Here is a 24847-nt window from a genome sequence, read left to right as displayed (position 1 = left end):
TTATGTGTATGTGTATGTGCGTGCGTGCGTGTGTGCGTGCGTGCGTGTATTCGTTAGTTCACCAAAAACCTTTAAAAAAAATCCCATACCGTTCACCTAAACCGAACACCGCCGTCAGGAGACCCGAGGAAGGACCAAAGAAAACAAAGGAAGGTGAAATCCAGCACCGACCAGACACCACCCACCGGGCCACCAACCAGAGCTCTTCACCAACCCCAGAAACATCTAAATTCCAACAAATCCAAAAAATCAGGGAGACCTCAAGAGACCAAAGGAGAGACTGAGGAAAGGAAGGAAGGACAAACGAAGTGAGATCCACAGACACCAGCCTCCACCGATTCAATGACCTGAGGAAGAAACAGATTGCGTCTGAGTTTCGATAGATGCTGGTGTGGTGGATCTGGCATGCATGAAAATCTCCACCAAAGAGGGGAGCCGTCGACCCTGCCAGGACAGAGCAAGTGCAACACCTCAGGGCCCCCCCAGGCCGCGGCAGCGCCAAAGGACGACAGGGAGGCGGAGGACGGGCGGGGAGAGGCGAGGAGGTAGAGGCAGCAAGGGGGAGGAAGGGGGAGGGGAGAGGGAACCACGGGGCACCTCGGCGGCCCACAGGCCCCGAACCGCGTCGCCGGAGCGGCGCCGCCCCAGACACCAGACACCAGGGAGAGCCCCGCAACGCAGCACCCCCCAAGAGACCCAGGGAGCGGCCAAGACGCAGCCGCCACCCAGCAGCCAACAGAGGGGCAGTCCCGCCCACGCCCAGCCAGGGAGGGACATCACCTATAGAATTAACCCACTGGCATGCAGTGAATCAGAATATTAACCCTTAGTGCCCATTGGAGGTGAATCTGCTCGATCCTGTTGGCAGCAGCTGCGTTCCTGACTATAAAAACACAACCATTAGTTACAAATTGCCAAATACAGAAACATCAATGTAAATTGCTCTCATTTTTTTTTTTATATGCGTGAGTATGTGCATGTGTGGGTGTGTGTGTGCATAGGTGCGTGTGTGTGAGTGTGTCCTCATTAATTTACTTAAAACGTATTTAAAATCCCATACCGTTCACCTAAACCGAATACTTCAGAATTCAGCTCGTCGTGAAGTTGTCAGGAAACCCGAGGAAGGATCAAAGAAGAGAAAGAAAAGTCGAATTGTTTTTAATATTGCCTCTAAACATGACTTAAATGCTTTGATGAAACCCCCAGTGCTATCACATTTATTCAAAAACTACATTTCAAATGCTTTTTTTTGGCGACAGGGCATCAAGTTTTGACAGAAAGTATTAGAGAGGAAAAAGAATGACCTGCAAAAATATGCCACCTATAGTGGGAATTGAACCTGGGTTACCTGAAATACGGACCTTTTTCTCAGCCTATTGTGCGGGTGCGCTAGCACTAAACCAACCGCCACGTTCAAAGCATTCAAGAGGATGTTGACATTTTATCATGTAGGGCGATGGATCAGCAGGGCAATTTTACATACGAAGTATACTAATGTTGGATTTATTTCAGATTCAAGACATTTTAATATAGTGCAATGGTCGGATTTTAGAAAAGGCCCTTGCTGAAACAATGTGACGTTTGGAGGCGTAATGGAATGCGAAAGGCAACTGTCACGTGACATCTTGATTCTGAGACAGATTTAGGAACGCGATTCGAATCACAAGTTCCGCCTGGGTTCCGGTACGTACCAAAACATAGATTCGATTTTGCCAGCACTAGTATTTGTTATTCTGTTTATACGCGTTGTGCGGTTTTATAGCCCTAGGTTGTATTTTTGTTACTTTCTTTCCTTGCAGCTTTTGCAAGCAACTTTTGTTAATAGTTGTTCTCCTGGCTTCGTCCAGAGCTTTGTGTTGTTACTCCCTGCTGTGTAAGAATAAATTTTTCAGTCTTACCCTTTGTGTCTCTGCGTTTGTGGTATCCACTATCCGGTTTACCCGGAAATCATTACAATTATTATATCGTAGCTAAATGTGTAAGGACTTGTAAGGACAGATGTATGGACTTTGTATCATGTAGATATATAATTTCCATCTTTTCCTTGACAAATGGGCCAGATTGTCAAGAATCTTATTACTTTCAAGTAAAAATTTATATGAAATATATTACATTTCGGAAGCAACTTGCAACACTGATTATGAATTTTATGATATCAAATAACTCATTTTATTTCCTCTTATGTTTGTACAACCTTCATAAGTTGTTTTGATTAGTTCTAAGACGGAATACTGTACCAAGGGCTGGATTTTATCAACAGACAGCTGTTTTCCCTCAATCCAATATCAGAAATGGATGGAGCCTTGATCCATAGACAAGAGTCCATCTGGTGCTGCTATTGAAGGATTAGCCAGCAAAAAGGCCTCATGAATGATATGATGCTATGATGACACCCTTTTCTCCAAACAAAGCCTTAGATGTACAAAAAAACATCAAATTAGCTAATAAGATTCGATAGAATGAAGTATCAATGTGGAATATTTATGTGCCAATGCACTGAATTATTAGGATAAACTACTGAATTGAGTGGGTGGATTAAGATTTTTTTTAAATAGATTTTATGTAATGTTTTATTGTATATTATACAGTATATACATTATATGAAAATGATGAAGAACTTTAGATTTATTGATGATGGAATGGAAATTAAAAGTAGTAACAGAAAAGTTGATACTTCTTCCCACTTCCTTTTACTGTATGTATAAGTGTTTATACCAGGTTGACCCGACCTGTGTTTTTACTTTCTCTTTTGTTGCTTTCATTTAACGACATGACCTCTTCATACAATACCCAAAGAAACAAAACTGGACCCATGTGCAGTGTTATGTAATAGCATGTTTTTGGCCTTTCAAATAGACTAGAATAGTCTCTTTTTTCATCAGGAAAAAAAAGTATATTTGTATCTATTTCCGTTTTGCAGCAATTATCATTATAATTTAGCTAAGTTTAATCATTATTTACAAACCTGTTGAAAACACTGTCAAAAAGAGCTTGTTGCAACATGGCCCTGGTTGATCTCTTATACTCTGCTGCCACCTGCTGGACGTTTTATGTAATAGCTACCATTGCTTTATGTGACCTCTTCAGGTCAGAAGCTGCATCAAATCCTTCTGTATGCTCTAGCATAAAAACATTAAAAACAAACAAACAAACATATAAATATGTTTTGGGGAGTGCAGGACTAAGTATTAAAAAACGTATTTATACATTTTTGGGTTTGAATGAGTTAACGGTCAATATTTTCGCGAGCACCAACCCAAATCACTTGAATGTTTCCAGCCACCAGAGTGGAGCATCGCCGCTTTCCTGACCAGATGTGGAGGACCAAAACTGCCAAAATTTAAAATAAATAAGTGAATACAATTTTATATATTTTTTTTTTTTCTACGGCTGTGGTTAGTTTACATGCATGTGTCCCATGTGATGTTCATTAACATGCACTGTCCCGACTTAATAAATTGAATTGAAATAGATCCCGCCCCCATCTCATCCTTGTCATGGAAAAGCAATGGCAGCGTGTCGTATCCATGCAGTGTAGTGTGGTGCCGTGCCATTTGGGGCCAATGGACAAGTGTCAATAGACTGAGCACAAAAATAGAGCCCTCTGACTTTGACATGGTGAAACCCAAACTTTCAGGGGTTATTTTTCAATGTCAGAGCAAGAACTATACTCATTTCACAGAGTGTCAATGCTTGAGCTAACTGGGATTATGTGTCAACATTGGTACATAGTGGCTGTATGGAATACAGTACATCCCCCTGCTGAGCTACCAGACATCTGTTTCTGTTTTGTCAAACTGTCATCTTGTCATCTATGTCTCTTTTGTCAACTGAAAGTAATCCATCTTCCCGTCCAACACAAAACGTCATCTTGCTTTTATCCCATCGGCTTTGTACCTATCGCATTACTGTCATTTGTCGTACCGACCACAATTAATACAGCGTCAAACTTGTTCCAGGTGCCAAACTGTCACTATCATAAAACCTTTATCAACAGACAGCCCAGACAAACAGTCTTCGGTAGTGCCACTAAACAACCACTCACTTAAAAAAAAGATCATAACAAGCTACATGCTATTTACGTTAGCATCTAGTTAGGAACATGCATTTGCTATTTAGTTGCTGTAATTGTGTAGCTCATATGATGCTTAGCAATCAGTTATATTCCCGAAGCAGCAACATTAAGTTCAATTTCATGTTCTATTATTATCATCAAGTTTTTTACTTTTTATCAGGCAGTGCTCTAGATTAACTTTTCGCCCTGGTTGGACTGTTGCAACCAACTTTATTTCTTGGGTGAGCCAGCACAAAAGTTTCAACCGCATCACATTTAACACCGCAGTTTTACAGCATTAATCTTATTTAAAATTAACATCAACATGAGTGTCTTGTATCCAGCGATGTCAATTTCTTTATTTTTGCTTACATTTTGTGTTATATGTTGTTATTTGCCTGATTTAGCTGTTACTGTATTTGCAATCTAAATTGTTATAACCTGAATACGGTTTCAGGGTGAATTTAAGTGGTACATTTTTGACAAGGAATAAGGGGCCTAGATAAGTCGTTTTACTTCTTCCTACACCCTTTTCGAACAGAATCTTGTTTTCTGTTTTTTTTAATTGTATGTATTTCTTTTATTTTCGAATAATGTTTGTCTTAAATTTTAAGAAAATAAAGATGTCTGCATTTTCTGTATTTAGGGTTTATTGACTAATCTGTGCAACAAAATTATTTATTTATTTTCCAGTGGCGCATGCAGCATCGTTGCTGTACCTAGGGTTTACATTCAAACTGTTTTCCTTGTGAAAAATAATTTCAAACTTGAACTTATTTTGAACTACATTTGTATAGTGTTCTCTCTTGAACTATTTGGAATTCAAAAGATATCACCAAAAATGAAAGAATTTACTTAATTACAACTAAAGATTTGTGCACATACAAATGATCACCATTAAGTGTCATCCTTTGCAATCATAGTAAAGATCTGTTCTGAAAAAGTAATCATTAACTTAATTCTAAATAAAATTTTCAAATGATTGACAAATGATGCTTGGTGGCACATGACAGGTTGGGTCGAACAATTCTGATTTGGAGAAACTGGGTTTTTAGCAAAAATAAATTGAATACCCTGAATCTAAAATTCATTTTATGAACTTGTATTTTCCTAAAATATTTACATAATTTTATAATTATTTAAAAAAGTATTTTTGAATTTATTTTAAAGTCTTGTGTGACCCCTGGAGTGCCTTCACGTACCCCCAGGGGTACACAAACCCCATTTGAGAACCACCGCCTTAGAGCCCTGCCAGGTATCAGTATTGGTGCCGATACCAGCTTTATTTTAAGTTGTTAGTACTCGATAACAGAATTGGCCATCCTCTTGTGGCCGTTTTATGATGAAGAACTAGAAATTAGAAGAATAGAAAATCGCCATGAATTTTAAGGAAAATTCTACATATAGGTATTTCTTTAAAATAACCTGCCATTGTTATTTGGGGGGCGATTTTATGTACTAGTGGTATCGGTACTTGGTATCAGTGACTACTCAAGAATTGAGTACAAGAGTTGAAATTAACAAACATCGATAGAAGCGTAGTGCATCCTGGATTGCTCGCCAGACAATGGCAGCCGGGTAATCCTTTTTGCCATTACTAATCAATGAAATCATGTTCATTTTCATTCTTATAATTCTCATTACTATATGGCACATTATATCATGATGGACCTAGGAAGCATTTAAGGGCTTCCATGTTTATGTCTAGAATTTTTTTTTTTTTTATCTATTATGGTGTTTATTAATGAACTGCAGATGCCTGTACTGGAAGGAAGGCCTTAATTGTACAAATGTGTTTTAGAATATTTGATACAGTTGTGTTTTGCAGGAGTGCCAAATGTTATGGCGGCTGAGTATACACAGAATATACTGTCTGTATATACATGAAAGTTGCATGGCTCAGTCCATCCTATACTACATAATGCATGTCCTTCACTGATTTTTGTGGCCCACACTTCGTTTTGACATTTGTGCATCGTTGCACTTTTAATTCACTCCTTGCACACATGCTTTCACAAATATACACACTTCAAATTGCTGGAAGTTTTATGTACTTTTAATACTTATGGGACATGTTGGTTGCACGTCAGCCGCGGAAGAGCACCACGGACTTATGATGAACTCACAAGTATATATTAGTTGAACTCACAATGCTGCCCACTTGCCATAGGGAAAAGTGGAGCAAACGCTACGTGCACCTAACTGGAATACATGTGGCGTTTTCGCGTTATTTTCTGTCTTTGTGGCAAAAATGCCACAGTGTCTGATGTACGGTTGTACCAATACGTCTGGGGAAGCATTACATGCACATTGCATTGGTAAGAATGCGAGGCGATTCACTTGTTAGATAATAATCCTCAAGAAGGATTTGAAGGATTTAGCTCAATCAGAGAATTTTCTCAAATTCATACTTTTTAGTTAATGCTAAACATTGGCATTCAGTCGTTGCAGTACGTGAATCTGGAGGGGCCCAGATATGCCTGATTAAATACATTTTCCATGTATTAGTTTATAGGCATGGCAATAATAATTGCACTTATTTATTTGCTATTTGAGTTTTATTGTAGATGACAAAAACTTGCTGGATGTGTTACATGATGATTTTCTTTTAATCAAGAACAACTTTTGGCTGCTAAACACACGCAATCACAGGGTTTTATCTACAATATAGTATGCCGTTTATTGTTTTTTTTCTTCATATTTTTCCTCATTGAGTGCACATCTGCTTCTGATTGAATCCATATATGTGCAAGTGCTTTCTGTCTTTTGTTCTAGTAGTCTTGATGCTATGCTATGCTATAAACAAATGTAAAAATCTGACAATTATATAACCGAGTACCAACCAACCTTTTTAATAGTTGTCCTGATCCAAAACCCAAATGTGCTCAGCTTGGGGTCACAAACAAATGGCCAAATATTCTCCCTCACGGTTTTCTGGTAAAGGTGAGAATTCGTGGTTCCATCAATTACAGCAAGTCGTCCAGTCCTGAAATAGCGGAGCAACCTCTGACCGTCACACTACCACCGCCATGTTTGACTGTTAGTGCGATTATCTTTTTTTTTATGCCAGGTGTAATAAGACACACACCGTCCAAAAAGCTCAACTTTTGTCTTGTCAAAATATATGTATGTATGTATGTATGTATGTATATATATATATATATATATATATATATATATATATATATATATATATATATATATATATATATATATATATATATATATATATATATATATATATATATATATATATATATATATATATATATGCATGACGCTTCCACCTCCATACTTCACAGCAGAGATTGTGTTCTTGGAATGGTACTCGTCCTCTTTCTTCCTCCAAACGTGGCGAGTGGAGTTAAGACCAGAAAATTCTACTTTGGTCTCATCTGACCACATGACTTTCTCCCATGATTCCTCTGGATCGTTCTTATGGTCTTTGCTAAACTTCAAACTAGCCTGGACGTGTGCTGACTTAAGCAGGGGAACCTTCTTTGCGATGCATGATTTTATACCATGACTGCTTAGTGTATTAGCAATAGTAACCTTTGAAACAATGGTCCCAGCTCTCTTCAGGTCATTGAGCAGCTCCTCCAGTGTAGTTCTGGGCTGATTCCTCACCCCTTCTTAGCCTCACTGATACCCCACAAATTTGAAATCTTGCCTGGAGCCTCAGTCCAAGGAAGCTTGACAGTCACCATTACCCTCTTTTATTTTCTAGCAATTGCTCCAGCAGTTGATCTTTTTTCACCAAGCTGCTTGGCAATTGCCCCGGCGTGGGCTACATCACCTATCATCATCTACCAATTTGTCCCTGGTGTCTTTTGAAAGCTCTTTGGTTTTGCCGATGGCAGCAGTTGTAGTCTGACAGATTGTGAGGTACATATGTGTTGTTATGCACCTAACAATCTCAAAAAGGTACTGCTAAGTTAAATTAGTAAGTGGATAGCAGATGGACTTATTGAAGGCTCAGTAACAGGTCTTTGAGAGAGAGCCGTAATTCTTGCTGATTAGCACATTTTAAAATACATATTTCCAGTACTGACACACAAATAAATTCTTTAAAAATCATACAATGTGATTTTCTGATTTTTTTTTATTCTAGATTGTGACTTTCACAGTGGACATGCTCCTATGAGGAAAATGTCAGACCCTTCCATGTTTTCAAAGTGGTAAAAATCGCAGGGTGTTCAAATACTTATTTTCCTCACTGTATATAATTGTCATTGGGTGGAGGCCATTTTTTTGTGTGATGTTGTGCACATGGCATCCAAAAACTCTGTGTGTATGTGTGTGTGTGTGTGTCGATGGGAAAAAGCCTCGACAAAGGTTGACACATTCACTGGCCCTTGATATGGTAAACAGCCACATGAATGTCGACAAAAGCGCCAAAAGCACCTTAAAGACGCAGCAGGCTTGGGAAGTAGCAATATGTCAGGTCAGTGTGTGTGTGTGTGTGTGCGTGCGTGTGTGTGCGTGGGGGTGTGGGGGTATTTGTGTGTGTGTGTACAGCCGCATTCAAGTCAAAAGATCTGAAAGTCGAACAATTTGGAGTTCAACAAACAATTGCTGGAAAAAAATCAACATTTTTTTGTCTTGTAAATTTGACACACCACAGAGAAAACTGCCAAGTTTGAATGATTAAAAAAAATCAGCAAGTTTATACAGTAAAATGAAGCTTCAAAATCATGAATATCAAGGTGCTGTCTCCACTCTCAAATTCTTTGGCTTGTCTTATGTCTACACATCTCTACACATTCGAGCCATGTTTAAAGCCTCTGATGATTGTAAAAATTTCACCAGGTTGACATCAGATCAGAGAGTTGATCGAAGACGTTGCAAGTTGTTGTCTCTAGTCTATCACTTCCCCTTGACCTTTCACTTCTCTAATTCATCAGACTGTGTTGTCATCCCTCCTTGCCTTTATTGCCGTCTGCTCTTTCTGCATGCAGCTTGTCTTTACACACACATACACATGCACACGAACACTCCGGTCATACTGTGAATAAATCATAGTAAAAGGCCCCTGAATAATGTATTGAGTCCAGACGCCAGATGTGTGCGTCAATGTGTGTGTGTCTGTGTGTGTGTGTGCGCATGTGTGTGTGCCTTTGAGCATTTGTACAATACACACACACACACACACACACACACACACACACACACACACACACACACACACACACACACACACACACACACCTGTTCCAAGACGACAGACAAGAAAGAACATCTGTGAAATATCGTTTTCATTGAATATTCCACCCGTTTTTTCCTTTAAGTCGAGGAGCAGGAAGTAGTAACAATCTGTTTTTTCAGTGCTGTATTCATTTCTAATGCATTACACACACCCATTGTGTATGCTTCAGGTGTTAGGAATCCAAAACATTGTAAAAGTGCTGATGAAGAGGCGGTCAACATGGACTGAGGCTTTTTCCACGTCACAGCACACCTTAGCAATACTATGCAAATATATCCCCCTAGTGGCTGTAAGAAGGTTGTAACTTCAGACTAATCTGATTGGCCGAGTAGGTGCTTTGAAGCAATGCTCAGCTCAAGCAACCTTTGCTCTTTTGTGCATTATTTTGCCTGGAATCGGACTGACAAAAATCTTTCAATACTGTGTTCTCTTGCTGTTCAAGGGAAATCGACAGCAAGTCCTAATGCAAATGCTGTAGTGAAAATCTTTGACAATAATTGAATTGCTCTTTAGTGCTATGTCAATTCATCAAAAGTCTAAAACCTTTAATGTAAAGTGTGACACGTATAGTTTTGTGCTGTTTTCAAGATAGTAACTATCTTTAGTTAGCCAACGATAGCTGCATAACTTCCATTGATGAGATTACATTTTAGTATATATATAAAAAAAAGGGAACATGTGTGTCTTGTGAATAATCACTCATCCAAAATCATACATTTACTGACAAGGCACAATTATATCACTGTTAGACATTTTCCCAAATAAAAATGTGTGTGGGGGTCGATGAAATAATCAAAATAATACTGTAATTGATTCTAAAAAGATTTGTTAGTGACAGCCCCAATTAAAACAATTGAGAATTTCTATATTGAAGTTTCAATTTCATTTAATAAGAATAAAGATTTTGATACAAGAACAAAGTGATATTTAAGAATGACAGTTGATTAATACTGGTTTTCCAGACTGCAGCTGGCATTAGATGATTACTTTAGGTTAGCATGTGAGCTCGCAAAGTAAACCTTTATTAATAGAAACATCTGAAAATATGTTTAGAAATCATTATTCCCTTAAAAATATGTAGAATGATGATGATTGAGGTAGTAAAGTAATTTAAGGTAAATGAAGCCTATGAGACATCGCGGCATCAGAAGGCAATGACGCACAGTCACACGCACACTCATTCATTACCGTCAAAGAGTTGTGACTGGAATGAAATGAATAAATAAAGAGATGAGAGCAGGAGGAGGAAAGAGAACAACCAAATCATGGAGAAAAAAAAGTTGAAGAAAGACTTGAATTTGAGTGCTTCTTTAACATTCTTCTGCAGGGGGTATTTTCGACTCATTGGCACATTGGTCTACGAAGGAGGGGGTCAGGGCCTGTGGGACAAAACGTCCGTTGTAACGGTGTGTTCACGCCAGCAAAAGGCATCTAATGCTGCCTAAGCATGAGTGGCAGGAGCGTCGACCTTCCAAAAACAGCTCCGACTTCCAGTCCTTGTGACACAAAGCCGACCGCCGCCTCCTCCTCTTCACACTGGCTTATGCTTTCATGTCTCTCCAAAAGCCAAACGCACGCTTTTCCGAAAAGACAAACTGGATGCTAACTTGGTTGGGAATTGAGGCCTGTGCCAGCAGAAAACCGTCACAATGATGACAAACTTTCAAAGTTAGATTTTACTTCAAACATGACAGTTGTTACTTGGTTTTTATACATTTTAGTATTTTAGTGGGAACATGTTGGGTTGGATATAAGAGAAAAAAATGGAATGAACAAACCTTTTGTTGACTAAATTGACACTAGAGTACACTAAAGATGGTATTATGTGTCCATGTACACACATAAAAGACAAGCTCCTATTTTATTCTGTTACAATACTGTGCTATAAATAAGTGTGTGCTGCCATCTGTTGATCAACCAGCATAAAAACAGGAAACCAGCATAAAAACAGGAACAGCCCAGCGGCTCACTGACCCTCCAAAAATGGTTGGGAAACATTTTTATGGTGAAGAAATGAATACGATTTAAGTGAATTTTGTAAAATATATAGTTACTTATACATATATGTTTCTAGAATTATTATTTACACATTTATATATTTTTTAAATATACTCTATCTGCTGTTCTAATTCACTTGCATTAACCTAAAGTTTGCTAGCTCCTGATTGGTTAGTGTTAGTCAGCTAATGAGTTGTTAGGAAGTTGTTTTTTCCCCCCAACACACTCACACACACGGGGAAGCAACCCACGCCAACATCGTAGGCAAGTGACGGTACCACTCCGCCACCTGGAGCCCCATGAGTTGTCAGGAAGTGTTGACGCTGTAGCTGCGTGTGTGACGAGTAAACTGCGTTGCAGAAGAAATCCGTCTCCATCCAGCTTTCTCATCTTCTAAAGAGTGTTCCATTAACCACCAGCGAACCCTCACGTTACACATTTCATTAGGGGCTCATGCAGTAAAAACAAAAATCACATCAGGCACAGATTGAAATAAAACATAAAAAAACAACTTTTTTTTTTTTTTTAATTAGTAAACAGTAACAAACCAGCAGGTTTGATGATCGCTTAACGATGTACAGACGTGGGTCATTCGGGAACGTAACTAACAGTGTTGATGACTATGCAATGTTCATCATCGGAATATACAGCTCAGGTCAGCAGGTGTTTGATGAGAAGGGAAGTTGAGCTTTACTGTCGCAACTTTGTGGCAGTTTGAGAACTATTTAGAACTTTGATGGAAAACACAAATAATTGTTAAAGCCATATAAGGCCTTTACAAAGTAAATGCTTACAATTGTGTATGAAATACTTATATATTCGTATATCCTGTTCTAGGTTGCTGATAGGGCGATAGGTGCACTACACCCTGCACAGGTCACCAGTCAATCACAGGATCATTCTAAATGGAGAACAGAACCAGGGCGAGCTATGAGAAGCTATGAGAAGCTATAAATTACCAATGGAATCACATTTAAAAGCTAAATACAAGCCTTCGGACGCTGGTAGATAAAGAGCACAAAGTTACGGTGTGGGAAGTCATTTTCCACTATTAACATGTTCTTTCAAACATCAGATGTGATTTGACATGCACAGTGCCTCAGATTCTACATTCTACTTAAGACACCACACATTTAGTTGTAAACATTGAGCATCAAAGCTAAAGTATCCATAGAGGTGTTGCAGTGTTCACATGAGGTCCAGGACTCATTTTCCTTTTCTGAACAATCAAGGATTGCTTCGACCTCCATGTGGTCCAGACAGTTAATCCCAAAGTCAATTATTGGTCAGTGGAGGGAGTGCACTGCAATTCAGTCTGTTGTTGTGAACTAGTATTTTCTTATTTCAAACCAGTCCTTTTGTATGATTTCAGACCAGACCAGTCAAAATCATGATTAAAAACTTGACTCCAACCACAGCATCAATATAAATTAACATACAATATACCATCGAAAACAGAAACATTCAGTGTTTATGCAGTGGATTCAGACCATCATTACCATAGAAACCAAAAAAAACTTAACTACATCCATAATAAATGTGTTGAAAAAGAAATGGAGGAAATGTTGATCAAAAATAAGTTTGAGACACATTGACGAAAAAGTTGTAAGCACCTCAAATTCCATCAGGGTCAAAACCATGACAAACATATATATTATATTGTACATTGTATATGATTTGATTGCATGAATCAATAAGGCTTAACATTACATTCTTTATGTTGCAGTGGGGAAGCTGGTCATTTACAATCAGATACACTGTGAACCCTTGCTTTTTAAACCCCAATAATTGTTTAATAAATGGATAAACAAAAAAGAAGAAGACAGTTTTCCATGAAAAACTGAGACTAGCTTTCACCAAAATTAAAATAAATGAATAAAAACGAAAATAAATGTTCTTTTTGGACTATGTTGTGATCTTGTGAACAACGTGATCTGTATTGTGCACACATACAAATCTTTGCTAACAGCTTTGACTCAGGATGATTTCACACCTGTATCTCACTTTCTCTGGTTTGAATCAGTAGATGGGTTTGTAAAGAATGTTTTTGGTTCGTAAAAAATCAAATAAAATGTGCTAAAACTAATCATATTCACACACTTCTTTCTTGGTTACAAGAATATCACGGCGCTCCTGGCGCTCACTAACAATTTTTTTTTCATCTAGACAACCAGGCTATGCGGATGCTAAGTGCAAACATGCTAACTCACAGGAGTGTCCATGAAGTCAACTCTCTAATATTTTTGAGTGGGAAAAAAGACCTTTAGGGTAATATTGATGAACTCATATAGAAAGAGTTGCACCAGAGTTTGCTGTGTCCAGATGTGACCAACTAAAGCGCACCAGACAGGAAACAAACAAAGTTTGATTCAAATAAACTAAAGGGTTCTAATGTAAAAGCCCCCTTACGCTACATTTATTATTTAGCTCAGGGATGCACCATATTTATTGTTGAATTAAGTTCCTGGTTAGCGGCCAAAGCTAATGTTAGCGGCAATAAAGCTAGCATAACATCGGACACGATTAGCTGAGAGCAACTACTCTAACACTGAAATTCCTACAGTCACCGTTTTACTTTTTAAAAACTAGTAAAGGTAAACAAAATCCTTTTTTGTCTTTAAAAATAAAAACTGTGCGTGTAAGAATTACAAGATAAACATTTTTAACCAAGTAGGCCTACTGTAAATCATTAAGAAACCTTGGCTTTCATTAACAGATCTGCTTCGACGAGGGGATTGCAATGTTTCTTAACCGGCTTTCACCTGATTGCCTGAAGACTGTTCAACGTAAGAAAGATGAGAATAGGCATCAATGACATGAGGAACAGACCACTAACATATTATGGATGGTAGGAAAGGGTGTAATTTTAAAAAATGTTTAATTGGTTGTTAGAATGAGTTAGAATGCTCTTGATCCAAACGCTGTCCGAGTGACCCTGAACAAGTGTATGTTATCCTTAGGTAAAATACATGTTAGGCTGTCTTAAGGACCAATGATGAATATCACCTTCTCCATTATATCATTGAGTGACAACGTTCTCCTCCGGAGACCAATCCGCTGGAGTCCGAAGCGACATCAATGCTGATACAAGTTGGCTCCGAATGTTCCTGACTGAGCAACAGCACGTTAGCTTCATATGACATAACTGGTCTGGTTTAGGCAAAAGACAAAAATCATTTCCTGATTTAAATGCCATTCCGAGTGTTCCTGAGCAACAGCTAGTAGTGTCCTTAGGTTAAATAACCCCACTCATGTTTAACAAACAGAAATGAACCACTGCCCACTCATCACAGATTGGGAATCATTCAGATGGCTAAAGAAATACTGAAGCCACCTCAGTGCAGATCCAAGTTCCAGTCAAGTCTAAGCACTACAGGTTGTCCAGGTGAAATAACTTATAGGCATGAAGTTCTCCTACTCCCTGTGGTCCTTGAGTGGGGGAGAGTTCTCTGTCCACTAGACAGACAGACAAAAGCTACCTCGGTTCTCATCCAAGAAATGTTTGAGTGTCACTGACTAACATGTTTTTCCTAGCCAGGTTTTAAGACCAGAGAGGGAGATCATCGCCACGCCTCCCTTTTTGTCCTAGAATGACAACACTTGCCAGATGGCGTGAGGTTTCTCTGGCCAAAAAACTAGAGAAACATTCTCAAGGCTGATCTTTTGTATCTGTGTGTGAGTAAGCAACATAACCTTGTCTACTGTCATTCAGCAGGTTCAAGGACTAGAGGCGACCATGACTTTTGTCCAAGAGCATTCACAGTGTCTTTGAAACCAAAGGCAAATATCTTTGGGCTCCAGGCATCTTGAGGACCAGAGTGAAGATTGGAACAATGCAACAACAGAACAGAAGAAACATTAGGCAACATTTTTATCTGGTTCTGAGGAGTGGGAAAGGCCAGCAATAGCAAACAAATCCATGATTTAGACATCCATACAGTATATTAATAAATAGATCTGATAGTTAAATCCAGAAAATATATTTCCGATCTTGTGGCAGGTTTTGCTACCAAGCGTCCCAACACTCATCTTTGTCACAGTGAGTTCCCCATACTGTTGCTCACAAGTCCCTTGATGTTAGTGATGGGACGCACATCATGAAGTTGTCTTCTTCGATCAATAAACGTGGCCAATCGCGTCGTGTCCAGAGGTGTCTTGGAGTACTCCCCGCCGTGAGCTCCTCCGCGACCTACCCACGGGTGCTGCAAGCAGGAAGTAGCAGTCGGCCTTTTCCTAGGATCTTGTTGGAGCACAGAGGACACAAAATCTCTCGCCGCCTGGCTCACATCCCTGAAGTAATCATCTGGGAAGCAAAAGTCGAGGCGGCAGATGTTGACGCAGGTTTCCTCGGGAGACTCATCCAGAAAGGGCGACACGCCGCTGAGCATGACGTAAGCCAGAACGCCAACGCTCCACACGTCGGTAGCGACAGAGACTGGGGTGCCGCAGATGAGCTCAGGCGCTGCGAACTCCGGGTTTCCCAGCAACAGGTGGACGTAGCGGCGGTGTGCTGACAACTGCACAGCATCACCAAGGTCAATGAGCTTGATGCACGGGGTGGGAGAATGAAGCTCCACCATGATGTTCTCAGGCTTGGAGAGAGAAGGGGAAAAAATCCTCTGATATCAGCCAACTGAAACATAATGAGTCAAATACAATGTGTGCTCACCTTTAGGTCCAGGTGTGCAACTCGGCACGTGTGAAGGTGCTGCAGGGCTTCCAGTATTTCTCGGATGAAGAAGGCCACCTTTTCCTCCATCAGCTCATCGTGGGCAACAAGGTAGTCAAAGAGACGACCGTCCTCCAGCCTGAGAAACACAAATATTTTTCAGAACCATAATTTCGTTTCTCCATCAATCCCAGATGAAGCTTGAACCTGGACCGGTCACCAGTCATCAACGGCAATTTAGTGAATTCTCCTACAGTATGTGGAACAATCCTTCACAAGCTAGATCTGCAGCAGTTTCTTGTATAAAGTGGTCTCTTACAGCTCCAGGATTAGCATCACTGATGTGGGGGACTCGTAGGTGTCCAACAGCGCCACCAGCTGGTGGTTCTGCACATGTTGGAGGATGTCGGCCTCATGAGCCGTCTGCTCCTTCTTTTGCATTTTCTTGCTCACAATCTTCACCGCCACCTGCCAGTGACAGCGCCACAGCATGAAATCAATCAACATACGTTAACGTAAAAACATCCAAACATTGGCAACTTAGCCAAACATTTTCCAAATAGTGAGGATAAATTGTATAGAAGATTAGGGTGGTTTGACATCCCGGTTAAACAAGACAGTTGCAGATTTTGCCGGTCTCACTGTTGTGTCCCACTTTTACGCAGGTCCCACTCGACTTGTTTTTGGTAACGATTCATACGATAAACCAATGAAAAAGGAATTGAACTGTTAAACTTCTTCCCATTTACTTTTACATTCACATTTGTGTCAGAACTATTTCCTGCTTCCGAGCTGAGTGTTTCTGGCATTTGCCTCTGGCAAGATAGCATTTAACATTATCTAAAGTAATAACACAACCACCAACACCACTCTCCAGATTGACTAATGATTAAATTTGTTATAAATAGTTCCTGGTGAGAATTTATTGTATATTTGATTTTCAGCAAAATTGTAGTGTCCCGGGTTTTAAAGAGACAGTGTGTAATACTTAGCGCCATCTAGGGGTGAACTATTAATTCACCAAAACCGAAGACTTCAGAATCCTGCTAGAGTCGTGAAGTTGGGAGACCCGAGCAAGGATCAAAGAAAATAAAGAAAAGTGAAATCCAGCACCGACCTGGTACCACCTACTACCCACAGGGTTACAAACCAGAATCTTTCACCAACCCCAGAAACATCTAAATTCCAACAAATTAGGGAGACCTCAAGAGACCAAAGGAAAGACTGAAAAAGGAAGGGAGGATAGATGAAGAAGAGTGAGATCCACAGACATCAGCCTCCACCGATTCAGTGACTAGAGGAAGAAGCAGATTGTGTTTGAATTTCGGTAGATGCTGGCGTGATGGATCTAGTTATGCATGAAAACCTCTACCAAAGAAGGGAGCCGTCGACCCTGGCCAGGACAGGGCAAGCAAAACCCCCCAGGGCTCCCCAGGCCGCGGTAGCACCAGGGCACAAACCCCCGGGGGCTACCGGCCAGAGAGCAAACCCAGGAGCCCGGAGCGTCCCAACACAGCCCGCGCCCCAAGCCCAATGCAGCAGAACAGGGAACGGCAGTACCCCCCCACCCCCCCCCGCCTAAAGGAATCTCATATGGATTCATACACACAGTGTTGACAAATATTTACAACATTCCCTGATCTTAACCACAAGAGGGCAAAGAAAAACAAAAACAAAAAAACATCAGGGTAAAAATAAAATGTTGGTAATGTTATATTTAGCTAATTTGAGCTAACACTGCAGCTATGTTTACCTTTTGGTTTTGAAAAAGATTCAGGCTTTCTCTTAGAGTTGTATTACCCTGGCAGCCCACCAGGCTTCTCTTTGCCAGCAACCCCCCCCCCCCCCCCCCCCCCACCCCCCCTACCACCAGGCTAAGCTCCCTGCAGAGTCGGCACATTACTGCCGGGTACTGTCACTTCTAAAATAAGCAAGTATTGTATGTTTAATTTTGTACAAGTACAGTATGTTTCAACTTGTTTGTGTTGGATGGTGCAGTTGTACCGAAAACTGAATTGAACGCTCACCTCTTTTTTTGTGGACTTGTTGAGACATTTTCGCACCACTGAGAAACGTCCCCTGGTGAAAAAAAGAAAAATAATTATGTTTCACATAATTATCCATGTTTGAGCTGAAATGATAACAAAAACTTTTATATTTTGCGCATATTTTACCTTCCAATCTCACAAATCTCAGAGAACGTTGACTCAAAGTTTTCTTTCCACTGGATTCCTGTTCCGTCATAAGCAGAGTCTATGCAAGGAAACAAATGGATTAAAGGGATAATCTTATTTAACTATAATTTAATTAACATTTTAGCATTTTTTTATTTATCATTTAGCAACTTCACTCAACATTGATTGTTCATTCATTTTTGTGTGTGTCTTGTATTCTTACTACTGCTGGACAGCGAAACCATATTAGAGGGCTCTGACGGCGGGCCGAGCCCCCAGCGGTTGGACGCTCGCACTCTAAACTGGTAGTGCCCGCCGGGGATGAGGGTGTCGATTTGAAGACACTCTTCCGTGCTGGTGGACACCTGTTGCCATAGCAGCGAGTCTGGCCAGAGGAGAATAGGTCAGCCTCGGCATGTCAAAATTATTCGATTTCCCAAAACAAAAAGGTCGACTTCTACCTTCCTGGCGGTACTCCACCATGTAGCTGCTGACTGCACAGTGAGCAGAGGAGGCCGGAGGCGGCCAGTGGAGCATCACGGCTGTACTGCTGGCCTCCTGAGCCACCGGTCTCCCAGGGGCTGCTGGAATACCTTCACAGCAACAAAAATATACTGCACATCAGCGACATAGAAAGTTACGGAAGAGGATTAAGCCGGTGGGTAGTAGGTGATGTCTGGTCGGTGCTCGATCTCACTCTTCTTTCTTTTCTTTGATCCTTCCTCGGGTTTCCTGACAACTTCACGACTAGCAGGATTCTGAAGTATTCGGTTTAGGTGAACGGTATGGGATTTTTAATAGGTTTTAGGTGAATTAATGAGCACACACTCACACGCACGCACATATGCACACACACACCCGCACACGCACATACTCACGCACATAAAGAAAAAAAAGAGAGAGAGCAATGATGATGACATGTCAAATCGGTAAGATTACTGAATGAACAACACTGAGCTCTCTCAGGAAAAATAAAATAAATAAAAATAAAGTAAATAAAAAAAGGTGGTTGTGTGGCAAGTTGCCAACCAATGTTTCCCAGAGCAAATTGCGGTAAATCCAGGTCTTGAGAGTAAAAACCCTGCCAGTTTGTCTTCAGCCACACATGCTTCTACCTAAAGGAGCTTCAGAGATTTTACATTACCTTGCACTTTAATGGAGGCAGATGAGGAGGCCGAGCCGTGATCATTGACGGCCACACAGGTGTAGATGCCGGTGTCCTGCGGCATTAGGTTGCAAATCTTTAACAAGATGTCACCCGTGTCCCTGAAGATGACATAGAGATAAAAAAAAGAGCAAATGCGACAGGAGAAGCTACGACTGTACCTTATGTTGATGGTGAAACGACTGTTGCTGGTCACCGGGTTCTGGTCGGGGCCCTTCAGGGTAACGGAGGGTTTGGGTCGTCCACACACTTTGCAGCAGAGGACCACCGTCTCCCCGAAGGCACACACTACGTCTGAGAGCAGCACCAGGAACTCTGGAGCCACTACGCTCAATCATATGGGATCAAAGACAGAGAACGTGTAGTGTGTCTCCAGATAAAGAATTGATCGTGACAATGCTGAGAAAGCAGGAGTGGTCAAACTATGGCCCCAGTTTAGAGGCAGATCTACAGTCTGGTTCATAAATATTGGGACATGGACACAATTCTCATCTTTCTGGCTCTAAATATCACCACAATAGATTGGAAAAGAAATGAACAAGATGATTTTTAAGTGACGACTTTCATCTTGAATATGAGGTGTTGGGATCACAAGAGATTATATATCCTACCCGCTTTTTAAGACACCAAAAGTAATGAGACAAATGAACAATCCTAAATCAAATTGTGACTAACATTTTCCCTTATTTTGTCTTCAGCAAGAGAAATGCATGCTCAATTGGATTCAAGTCAAGTGACTGACTTGTCCATTGCATAACACTTATTTGCCTTAAAAAACAAACCCCCCAAAAACTTTGGTTGCTTTTGTGGTATGCTTTGTTTGGGTCATTGTCCATCTGCACTGTGAAGCACCTTCCAATGAGTTATGAAGCATTTAGCTGTATAAGAGAAGATACGGCCCATTTTTTACCCATAGTTGGGTTATTTTTGACCCAAATATTTTTAGAGTGTTATAGCACATTCTATCCAATAATGCAGTATGTATAGTACCTAATAAAAAAAATCTTGCAATGCCACAACCCCAGCCATGAGGTGGCATGTTTTTGTACTATGTATGATATCAGCTAATGTCATCCTCTTATTTTTTTTTACTTGCACTTTGATTCATTGAGATCATTTCTCAACAATTTCAGTGGTAATTTATGTTTCTAACAAAGTATTTAATGCAATATTAATTTTATTTTATTATAGAGTTATCTTACCTTCCTGGATGAAGTTTGGGTTGAGAAGCTGGAGAACAGACATTAAAACAAACATTTATTCCATTTGTGAACCCCCACCCCCTTATTTTATAAAAAAAAAAAATATATATATATATATGTTCCGATACTGGTATTGGTATCGGGAAGTACTAACAAGTAACATGCCGATACCATTAATTCGGATGCAGGATCTTGTGTCTTGCTCATGCACGACATTCACTGATGTGTGACATGTTCACTGCATGCCGAGCTAAGATATTCTATTGGCCCTTGAATGCTCTGAACCAATGGTAAGACAGCTTTTTTATGCTGAAAAAAAAAAAACTTAGGTAGGTACCGGTATCGGGGGCCAAAAAACGGAATCGAATCGGTCGCCAAAAAACTGTATCGGAACAACACTAATATATGCCCATTTTTTTTTCAAAATACCTCCATGCCAGTTTTTGGGTCAAGGTCATCATCACAGTCTGATTCATCTGAAGTGTGAACTTCCTGATAGGGGAAGAAGGCGAAGCAGTGGAAAATACAGTTATGCAATAATGGCAATGCATGGTAGGAGCAAGGGACGGGTCAGAAAGGTTGTGGAAGGTGAAGTTGAAGGAATAGCAAAAGGGGTAAAGAGGAAGTGTGGAAAAGAACAAGAAGGAATACAGATAAAATTAATACAGGAGGAAATAAAAATGGATTGATAGGACTTAAATTGTGTCTTTTGTAGTTAGTGCCCTTCAGAACAGGAGACGCTGGTGGCTCGACCCAGAAAACTAGTTGATACTTACCCTTTTGAAAATTTGTATTACAACCATATGTGTAGTATTGTGTGATGTTTAAATGCTTCCAAATGCTTTCAATGAATACTTGATGTCATTAAAAACACATTTGTAATCACTTGTGTTAGTCCAAAAACAAATGTACCAAAACCAAACCTAAATTAATCAGCTAAGTACAAAAAGGCTGTTACTAGTAGTCATGCACACAACTATCAAACAAGACGAAACAGAAAAATAACTTTAAAAGGGGGGCACTAGTGTAGTTTAATCAAGTTTGTAAAAAAAAGAAAAAGAGAAGAAAAAAGTAAATATAAAATAAAATTGGTGCTAGCTCGCTAGCTAGCTCCCTCGCACCATGGGAGGTAGCTAGGGTGCTAACTAACTAGCACCTGAGGCTAAAGCCAAACTGTAGCAGGGTTTTTACTTTCTGGACCTGGATTTGATGAATTTTAACATGCCTTGTTGCATTTATCCTGGCTTTATTTATGTATGCATTTTTTTTGGTCATACATTACAGTACTGTAGGCCTACATGAATTGCTGAGGTCCAAGTGGTGGGAATATATATATTTGTAAACAAAAATATTTGAACACAAAAAAGAGCACTAAGATAATTCCGCTCATTCACCCAAAGCTGACAAGATATCAAAGAATGTTCTGTGTGTAACGTTCTGATAACTAGAAAAGTTTTGTATGTTTGGGATATAGTTAAGCAGCAAAACAATATATGTACTGTATGTTTAATGGTTTCAAGCTATGTGCCTGTGATGATTGATATTGAAATAATATTAAGCATTTCATCTGTCTATCATAACTGTACTCTGAAACACAGACATGGGTTTTCTGAATAAAGAGCACTGTTTATTTATTTTTAAATTTTTATATTTAACTCATTTTAAAGTTGCAATATGGACACCCCCCGCCCCCCGCCTCCAAATATCTTTACAGTAGCCTTTTTATTTGACCATTTTGACTGAAATGTCTTCTAATTAGTAGATTAACATTTTCGCTGGTACTCCTGAAAATCACAGGCCAATAGTTTTCAGACTGGATTCGGGTTAGAATTTCCAGCGCCCTATCTGCGGATGTGACGTAACGTGCGCGTGTGTATGTGAAGAAGGGTATGTGCAGTTTAGTTTTTCCTCAGCAGGTGGCAGTAGCGATTCGAAATGGAATATTCTACATTCAGTAGTTTTAGATGAACCGTTTTCATGCAGTGTCAAATCTGTTAACTTTATCTATTTATTTATTTTATATTTAAGGAAAATAAATTGGGAAAATGAAAAAAAAAAGTATATAAATTAAACATAATTGGAAATTCAGTGGTTCTCAACTGCTGGCCATCTCTTAATTCACATCAAAAGATACAGCTAATAGTCACATAAAACAACAAAATGAATAAGCAGCTAGTGTAAGTTTAGCATATGCAAGTCAACTAGCTCTATTTCTGCTTAACTAGTTATTCTTCTTAACATATTTATTTTGCTGAATCCTATCAGGTATACAAATTAACAAAGCAGACAAAGGCAACGCTGCAAGTTTTCATTAAAAACAAATAAAGTTGTTACGCTAGCTAATAATACCTGGTTGAGAACCATTGTAATGGAGTTGGGCAGAAAAGCTGTGCTGTGTCATTGTGGGCTCACAACACACAAACATGCGCACACAGGGTAGCATAAAACGACATTACTCACAAAAAAATTGCAATATTCTACTTTCAGTTGAAAATCCAGGATAAACCTAAAATGCACCAATTTTTTTTAAACTTTGGTTTCATCTTGAATTTCACTTGAAAGCCGAATATCCCCAACGTTTTGCGAATAGTGTGCCAGGGGGCAGGCAGGCGACAGGGGCGCGTCGCCGTTACTCACTTTGCCCTTTGCCCTGGCAACAGGGGAGGCGAGCAGCGGGGGAGTGGGCGTGGTTTCTTTTGTCTTACGCAGGAGGCCATTCTCCTGACCTCTGACCCCCAAGGCAGAGACCTCCTTGGCTTCAGCGCGCTTCCTAGCGCGCAGTGTGTTCCATGATAGAGACTTCCTGTACGGTACAGGAACAAGACATGTCAACGAAGGGTCACAGACGAGCACGGACGTGACCAGCTGCTTTAGGTCGCGTGGGCGAAATCACTTTTATAACACAAAAAAAGACTAAACTTAGAGCCAATTATACTTATTACATATGTAATATGTACAAACCCCAAATCCAGTGGATTTGGTACATTTGTGCAAAATGTAAATATACAAAATACACATATCCAATTGAATACACTACCAAGACATTTAACTCATTTGCTCCCAAAAATGTATGAATATGTTCTATTTTAAATATTACCAGTGTCCCAAAGACGTATTTATATGTTGTTGTTTTTTAATGCTAGAGCAGTAAGTAGTAAGCAAACTCGGTCCTCGAGGGCCGGAATCCTGCAGATTTTGGATGTTTCCCTGCTTCAACGCAGCTGATTCCAATCAACAAGATCGTCATCAGGCTTATGCGGAGCTTGCTGATGAGCTGATCATATATCAGCTGTGTTGGAGAGGGGAAACATCCAAAACCTGCGGGATTCCGGTCCTCGAGGACCGAGTGTGCCCACCCAGAAAAGCTAGAGCTTTGACGCAGCCTCTGAACTGAAGTGAACAATTGAGGCAATGGTAGTAAGTACAAAAAGGGCTAGCAGGTGGGAGCAGAGTATAAGAGATCAACCAGGGCCATGTTACAAAAAGCTCTTTTTCCCATTGTTTTCAACAGGTTTGTGAATAATGAGGGAACTTAGCTATATTCTAATGCTAATTGCTGCACAACGGAACCAGATAGATATATACTTTTTTCCTGATCAAAGTAAAAACTCTAATCTATCTTTTGGTAGGTTCCATGTTTTTATAGCAATAGAACACAATATTCTGTGGGCCTTGCAAAATCAGTCAAAATCCAGTAAAACGGGAGCGAAGGGGGTTGCTTCAGTGAAAATGGCTGGGAGTGAATTAGTTAATATTGAAACTCAAACCTTTTTTTGTTATTTCAAATATTCACTCGTTTGAATTGGATGCCCGCAAGGAAGCCTTTTGTAAATGGAAATTTTTCCCCCATTCCTGCTTGATGTAGAACTTCAGTTGCTCAACAGTCCTGGGTCTCCATTGCCCTATTTTATGAGGAACATGATGTTGATGATTTCCAAAAACAATTAAAATGTGGACTCGTCAGCCCACAGCACACTTTTCCACTTTGCATCAGTCCATCTCAGATGAGCTTGGCCCAAAAGAAGCCAGCGGTATTTCTCTGTGTTTTTTGATATATGGACTTTGTTTTGAGGTTGTTTTTTTTGTGAACAACTGAGATTTATGGGGATTTGATACCCAATCAGGACATTTGCCTGCCATTAATGTAATTAATGTGGAATGTTACAAACAGGTGATTTGTTTTAAACCATTCCTCAATTTCTCCAGCTTTTTTTTTGGGGGGGGGGGGGGGGGGCTATGCAAGTTTTGTCGGAATGTGTTGCAGACGTCAAATTCTATTTGAGAGAATATTTCAAAAATTAAAATAAAAATAAAATAATAATAATAACAACAACGAAAAAAATATATTCATCAGTTTGTCTTTGTAGTGTATTCAATTG

The 24847-nt window shown here is 39.9% G+C and overlaps 1 protein-coding gene across 3 annotated transcripts in view; it reads right to left on the bottom strand.

Moving 5' to 3' along the window:
* Positions 1-11788: 11788 nt before the first annotated feature.
* kalrna (kalirin RhoGEF kinase a) overlaps positions 11789-24847 on the bottom strand; it is a 142527-nt gene continuing 129468 nt past the window's right edge. For 2 of the 3 annotated variants that reach the window (XM_086090380.1, XM_086090382.1), the window contains 12 exons: positions 23106-23271; positions 20898-20960; positions 20469-20496; positions 19428-19590; positions 19246-19367; positions 18563-18694; positions 18325-18486; positions 18102-18180; positions 17955-18006; positions 16247-16395; positions 15928-16066; positions 11789-15850 (listed from right to left, as the gene is read on the bottom strand). In XM_086090380.1, coding sequence (XP_085946506.1) covers positions 15293-15850; positions 15928-16066; positions 16247-16395; positions 17955-18006; positions 18102-18180; positions 18325-18486; positions 18563-18694; positions 19246-19367; positions 19428-19590; positions 20469-20496; positions 20898-20960; positions 23106-23271 — 1813 coding nt within the window. In that variant the 3' untranslated portion in view covers positions 11789-15292. The remainder of the gene's footprint in view (positions 15851-15927; positions 16067-16246; positions 16396-17954; positions 18007-18101; positions 18181-18324; positions 18487-18562; positions 18695-19245; positions 19368-19427; positions 19591-20468; positions 20497-20897; positions 20961-23105; positions 23272-24847) is intronic. The other variant, XM_086090381.1, reaches the window with a different exon arrangement.

The sequence above is a fragment of the Leptonotus elevatus genome, chromosome 12 (assembly GCF_054856555.1).
Source record: "Leptonotus elevatus isolate MCC_2025b chromosome 12, RoL_Lele_1.0, whole genome shotgun sequence".
Classification (NCBI taxonomy): Eukaryota; Metazoa; Chordata; class Actinopteri; order Syngnathiformes; family Syngnathidae; genus Leptonotus; species Leptonotus elevatus.
This window is presented reverse-complemented; position numbering and strand designations above follow the sequence as displayed.